Here is a 6786-nt window from a genome sequence, read left to right on the forward strand (position 1 = left end):
GAAGAGTTTGCCGTGGTATTACGAATGGTGCCCCGGGCTCCATGTAGCATTTTCGCTTTTTCTGCTCAGACATTTCTGCGCTTTTGTTTTGCTAGGTCACTGAAAAGCCATGGGCATCAAAACTGCACAAAACTCGCATCAAAACACCGGCCGAAAAGCCTGCCCACAGTTGCTACCATTCATGTTTACCACGCAGCTCGAAGATGAATTGTTTGCATAATGTTCACCAGCTCGCTTGCTTCCTAGCCATTTTTTTCATGAATTGTTTGCTTGCCGTCTCGCGTTCTGTATTCTTGCGCGCAATACTGCGTCGCGCTGATATTGAACACTTTTGGCCGCGTTAGATTATACGCACTTACATCGCCTGTTCCTGGCAAACAAGGCTTGCGGAACGTAAAATGTTGAAAAACTGCAAGCGCCACCGCGTCGGCAAGCGGCGGGGCGTCAAGGGGCAGCGGTGACCAAGCCTTTATGAGCGTGTTGTACTCTGCTCTTGTCACATGTTTACCTGATTTTCTGTGTTGTTTATTCGTGGCGTTACCTCTTCCCTATTTATCGCTTCTAAATATCACGACAGTCATGTTTGCGTACGTTAGGTACTTGTACGACGACATGCGCGTCGTTGTTTCTGCGAACACCATCAAGAACTTTCCGTCCGACATCGATGTCACTGACTTCAACGGGAACACTGAATACCCCGTGTACCCTGTTTACTGGAGAGGCGACAAGAAAACTCTCGGGGGCTACTATGACGCACAAATTATCTTTCTGGCAGGTACGTAAGCAATTTCATGTTTGTACCTTTCGCGATATCAGGTAGTTAGCACTCGGCAGTTTAATGACACCCGCTGCAGTAGGGTTGAAAGAAACGCGCAGCGTATCTCCGAGTTTTTGCCGTGCACTTAAGGGCCCGGATTCTCGCTCCGCCCTGAGGGTTAAGTGCACGCGCAGGGACCCTTCCGTCCATTCACGAAGCATGGACAGAAGGGCCCCTTCGCGTGCGCTTAACACTCAGGGCGAATCGAGAATCCGGGCAAAGGTGTTTTATGTACCTTGGCAGATGATGAAGACGACGCTAAGACTGGCGGAGAACGAAAACGACTTGGGAAAGCCCCTAGGCGGGAAAAAGAACCACATCCGACGAAAGACAAAGTAAGTGCTTGTGTTCTTCTAGGGTACTTATTTATATAGCAGTTAAATTTGTGCACTCGCCGGGTTGCCGTAGTTCATGACAAGGTGTTGCTGAGGGTAGGCACGGTGAACGAGAAGCACGAACAGCCTCCCAACAAAAGCTTTTGTTTCTTGATTCGCTTTCATTGTATTTCTATTGATGCTGATGCCTGTTTTCATCACCACATTGCCATTATATTAAGGAACAGTAGATAAAAACGGCTGGTGTGCTAATTGTGTTAATCTTTTTGTTTGTACTATTTCTGACATCTGCATATGCACGACTGTTTGCATTACCCCATGCATTATATAAATGCCTGAGGGGGCTGGACGGCTGCATTGGCACGTCACCATGAGTCTGCCAATGCAGCTGTCCACCCCTCTCAGGCATTTGAATTGCTCGTTCCCGCTTGCCGCCAAGTTGACGCACCACGGAGAATTGATACTGCTAGCATTTTCTACAAACTTTTAGTCTTTATACACTCTTAGCATTGTAACAAATAAATAAATGCCGCTTTAAAACAATATATAATGAATGATAAGGAGTGGACGTAACTGCTGCAGGTGGTTAACACGTCCAGCGTGTGGTTAGTCTTCGACATCGTCCAAGCCAGCTTTGTCTTTGTTTGGGGAACCGCTAGCTGCACGGTTTCTTTTCTTTTTCTTTCTTCATTTTAGTTTGTGCAGGATCTCAGAAAAAATCTGCCATTGCTCAACTGACTTGTCAGCGATCACTGTCACCAGATTGTTTGCCCATTCTCCATTGCATTTTTTCTTGATACTGGGTGGTTGACTTTTGTGCTTTACCTTGTTGTGAATTCTTCGTAGAAGACAAGCGCTGGAAAACGGAAGCATATGGAGCGGTGCAAACGTAGGCTGGAGCTCGGCCTTCTTGACGAATTAGATGAAGACGATGATGACTGCCTTGTACTACAGTCTGAAGGAAGGAAGGTGGAAAAACAGCTGGCACGCTGCCAAAGGGAGCTTCATCGTTACAGAAAAGCTAACTTAGACCTCCAGGAAGCTCTGGCTGCAAAAGTGATCGAGGCAGGTCTGTGATATTCACTGCATAGAACTGTTACAAGTTCTTGAAGGGTGGCACAGATGACAGCTGCTGCTGTTGTTCAGGCCATCCTTTGTATGGAACCATTTGCTCAGTTTGCATGCTTTGCTCGTTTTCAGTAATTGCATGCTTAATTAGTGACTGTGTACACCTCAAACATAGGTCTGTTCATGTTTCAGATTTCCTGAGGACATCACTTCACTGTGGTTGCTGCCAACGACATGTGATGCTAGGTGGTCAGGTCCACAATCAGCCCGTAGTGGTCAGCAGCTTTGAAGGTATGGTGCTCTTTTGCATTGTATAGAAAATTCTTTGCAACATTGCCATTACTGGTTTTGTAATTCTTGGCCAGATTCTAATGTCAAAATCCACCCAGGAGCTACAGCCAGCAAGGGCGTTCTCAGGTGGGGTGGTGACTTTACCATCCCTGAAACCACCATTAGTACCTTTGAAGGTGGTAAGGTGCTCTCCTGTTGGGTGTATTTTAATGACCACAGAGAATCCTCTGTCTGTTTTTGCCCCATTTGGTTATTGCCATGACCACCCTTGGTCACTTTCTAATGTCAAAATTATTCCAGGAGCTGCAACAAGCAAGGTCGTTGCCAAGCGGGTTGATGACTGTCCCATGCCTACAACCGGCATCAGTGCCTTCGAAGGTGTGGTGCTCTCCTGTTGTGTATATTCATGACCATAGATAATTCTGTGTTCTGTACTGATCCCTATTTCGTTATTCCTATGGTCAACTTTGATTTTTGGGACCGTTGCCCATGTTCTGATGTCAAAATTTGCCCAGGAGTTACAACAAGCAATGACGTTGCTGGGCAGGCTGACTCTGTAACATGTGGCATGGCCTGGGAGACTGACAGTGGAGGCGCATTGGAAACTGGCATCGGAATCCCTCAGGGTGTGCTAATCTTTTCTATCTGTCTGCCGATTGGTGTTAAACCAAATTCCTCCCCAGATTCCTAGCCTGTGCCGGTCAGCAACATCCATTTTGTCGTTTCCCTGAGATGCTGTTTGAGAGCTCAAAAGATTCTACTAGTGTGAGACTCGTAAAGAAAGAAAGAGAGAGGTGTCACTTTGGCAGATATTTCACAGCTGTCACCAGCCCCTATTATTGATTAGGCAGTAGACCAATACGACAGCTTAGAATACTGGTCATTTTTTGTAGCCCTCATTCACTTCAGGTGGGCCAGCTTGTGCATGCCGATCACGCGAGATGAATTGACAGCATGCATAAATCCCAGAAGCTAGCGCTAAACAGTGCATCGTGGGAGCCCCCCCCCCCCCCCCCGTGTTGTTCCCCGATGCTCTCTCCCTCCTTCCTGGTGGCATCAGCCTCGGAAAGAAGGAAGGTGCAAGGGGAACGAACAGGCTACCAAGATACACCATGTCACTGTGGTTACTGGGATTTATACATATCGTCGATTGACAGCACCCGAATTGCTCCACGAATTTAAAAAAGCACCCGATTTTTGCCTTCCAAATCTGGGATGTCATCTAACCCCAAAAAGTCACATTTTATGTGTACAGAGTGTCATTAAAAACCAGAGCATTCAACTAGGAGAACGATGAATGGAAAATGAAGGCTTGTTTGTGTCACTTGAGCTAGAAACAGGTGCTACCTTTGATGTAGCACTTGGCTGTAACACAAGTACCAGAAAGAAAGCCTCCGGTTTCCATTTATCGTTCTTTGGGTTTCTTTCTCTTGGTTTCTTTCTTTTCGTTCTTATGAGTTTCGTAACGGACCATGTATATGTATTCAAGGGTGTGCTCCTCCAGCTTATTTTCGTGACAGTGGGCTAATGTGATGCATTTGAGCACTGCTGAAATGTACGTGACAAAAGTGTGAACATTTCAGATGCCGCAGAAATGGAGCGGGAACCTTTGATGTGCATCGGAAGTCCTGGTAAGGACTTCATTAATGTATTTAGTCTTGTTGTAATTTTATTGTGCAATGTTAACAGTGTCCTGATGTGGCTGCAGTGCAGACGGCATGATGCGATACCCGCAGAAATGCTCAACGTGGCTTTGGCGTCACAAGTGGTATGCCTTTGGTGTAATCTTCGCTTGCAACAAGGCACATCAGACCTAAGGCCTCAAGTCTTCAATATTAAACATAATCATTGATCCCGCATGGGCACAAGGGGTATTATTGGAAGATATTAGACATTGTCTTTTTTTAATCAAGACATATTTTTTATTCAAAACCTAAAAATGACAAGCTGACTATACTGTTTTTGCATATTATGTACACAGTGCAGCGGAAGTTTAATGGTCGACATTGTGCTCTCTATAATTCCCTTCTTATTAGCAGCTTCTGGGAAAAAACTGAAATAGAATTGTAGCCGTCCCTCAGAGTCATCCGCCCTGCTCAAAACGTATCTTGAAAAGTGCCTGCACAGTCAATTATTCATTCTCAAAAATTATGTAAATGACCATCATCATGGCGGTGGAGCGGAACAGAGCAGACGACGTTCGGAGGTGTGCCTTACGTTCACACCAGAACGGCTTATCTAGGCATCTGCTCCAGTCGATCAGTCGGCTTGGAACATGTAACTTATCGTGTGGTATTTTCATCCCTGCTCTGGTGCACTTCAATCAGCACTTCCTTCGTTTCCACGACATTTCCGTGAAATATTTGTCCTTTCGATATCTGAGCACACAGGCACCTATTTTGAGGTTTTTCCGAATGGTATGGATGTTTCTGACGATGGCCATAATTCTACTATTTCGGTCTCTCCTAGAGGCTGCTAATTACAAAGTTAATGGTCGAATGCTAGTTAATCAGTTCTGCAGGTGCATAGGGTTCACCATTCAACTTCCGGCACACCGTGCATACGACATACAAAAGCAGAATTAGCTGGGTGTTCTAGGTTTTGAAGGTTTAAAACTGTGCTGCCCAGAAACATGGTGTAAATAGGTTTGGCATGGCAGTTGCATTTTGGGAGCATCAAAAATAGTTGATGAAATCTTAATTACAGTAAAATTAATTCTTGAATTGAACTCTGAAATTTTTGCTGTAGAGTCCTCTTTTTAATGCACACAGTGCTGCCGTCATGCACTTACTCAAGTCCAGCAAAAGTACTTCATGTGGCATCTGAAGTAATAGAAATGAAGTTGTAAAAGTGGCCCTTTAGCCACTCCAACCCTGTTCTGTAAGAATAAGCGATATTTCTAAAACCTCTAGTATCACAGAATTGCTGCTTGAAATTCACTCCATTGTCTTCTGGCATGCATATCTACTGAGGCTGGTGCTGATAGTGTTTACAGATGTGTTCACGAGATCCTCTAAGTACGTACTTCTGCCTGACAACTAGCTCTATTTTATCACCATGCAGATAGCAGGCATAACGTGGAATGCCAGGAGGAACGGTTTCACAGTGGATCAGCTGGGAAGCAGTGCATTGCTTCTCCAACCGGTATCTCATTTCTTCATCCATTTATTTGCATATAACATGTCGCAACCAGAAACACGCTTTTTGTTGGTACAACACTTAGATTGTTCACTTCCTGAACAACCTTCGATTTCTTAAATTGGGGGTTTGCGAATATTTTAAATTTTGGTAACGAATCCATTTTTTTAAATATTTGCATTCAATTTCATTCAATTTCATTCACGACATTCGTGCATTGGGGGCCCAGAGGAGAGTTCCAGGATTCAGTGTCACTGTATCTCCTATGTCATGGCTGTGGCCTGTTGTGCAAGTTGTATTTCCAAACACAAACCAAATAATTCCTTGCTAGATGCAGTATGCATGCTGAGATTCCAAAGCTGAAATTAAATTATATTCAATTCCCAACATCTGTCCTGACCTGACTGTGTACTTTCACGATGCAACTGTTCACTTCCCTTATAGTGCTTTATGACTGATCACGATTCAAATAAATTTTCAGGGCAACCTCTCAGTGGGGGAGAAGACAAGGTAAAGCTGTTTCATGACCATTTCTTCGTGTTACCCTCCTGTGACAACCTCTCATTGCAGGTCGACATAGGAGGCTCCATTTTAGTTGACAACTCCCGGTGGGTCACTGTTCTGTCCCAAAAAGAGGACAGTATGTTCCTGAAGGAAGGAATGGTTGCTATTTGGGGCTCAGCGGTCCTAAAAAACAGGACTGTAACAGGAACGCTTTCCAACAAGGCTAAGGCAAAGGGGCAAACCCATGTTGCTCCGGCGCTCACACCAAAGAAGTTGGATGCACTGAAAGGTGCGTAGCCAGTGTCCTTTGTTCTGTCTGCTCAGGATTTAAGCGGAGTAAACTTCCTCTGACAGGTGCCTACCTACAACGCTTGGAAGCCAGGGGCGAGACTGCAGAGGCCATTGGCAAAAAAAATGTCCAAAGTTCGAGCGACGTTAAATGACAAATTAAAGTCTCTGAAGAAGCCCTACTTTGGTCTCATGTCATCAGTGGGTTGCACGCATGGATTAGGATTGGCGTAAAGATGTGTGGTGTCTAGCGCACCCTCCATACCCTCCGATCCCCTGGCCCTGAGGTATGCTGAGGTAGCCTCAGAACCCCCGGGACCTGAGGTAGCCTCAGAACCCCGGGAC

At 45.3% G+C, this 6786-nt stretch overlaps 1 protein-coding gene and 1 long non-coding RNA gene across 2 annotated transcripts; both read left to right on the forward strand.

The window, feature by feature from the left end:
* Nucleotides 1–465: 465 nt before the first annotated feature.
* LOC135394755 (uncharacterized) lies at nucleotides 466–2848 on the forward strand. Its single transcript, XM_064625696.1, has 6 exons — nucleotides 466–775; nucleotides 1061–1152; nucleotides 1999–2221; nucleotides 2413–2511; nucleotides 2586–2637; nucleotides 2812–2848. Exons 1-6 carry the CDS (start codon nucleotides 472–474, stop codon nucleotides 2846–2848), a joined length of 807 nt encoding a protein of 268 aa, XP_064481766.1. The 5' UTR covers nucleotides 466–471.
* A 2-nt stretch (nucleotides 2849–2850) lies between these two features.
* On the forward strand, nucleotides 2851–6393 carry LOC135376693 (uncharacterized). The gene is made up of 7 exons (XR_010417810.1): nucleotides 2851–2889; nucleotides 3027–3137; nucleotides 4095–4142; nucleotides 4201–4279; nucleotides 5575–5655; nucleotides 6131–6159; nucleotides 6220–6393. It is a non-coding gene; the product is annotated as an uncharacterized LOC135376693 (long non-coding RNA).
* Nucleotides 6394–6786: the final 393 nt, after the last annotated feature.

The sequence above is a fragment of the Ornithodoros turicata genome, chromosome 1 (assembly GCF_037126465.1).
Source record: "Ornithodoros turicata isolate Travis chromosome 1, ASM3712646v1, whole genome shotgun sequence".
Lineage (NCBI taxonomy): Eukaryota > Metazoa > Arthropoda > Arachnida > Ixodida > Argasidae > Ornithodoros > Ornithodoros turicata.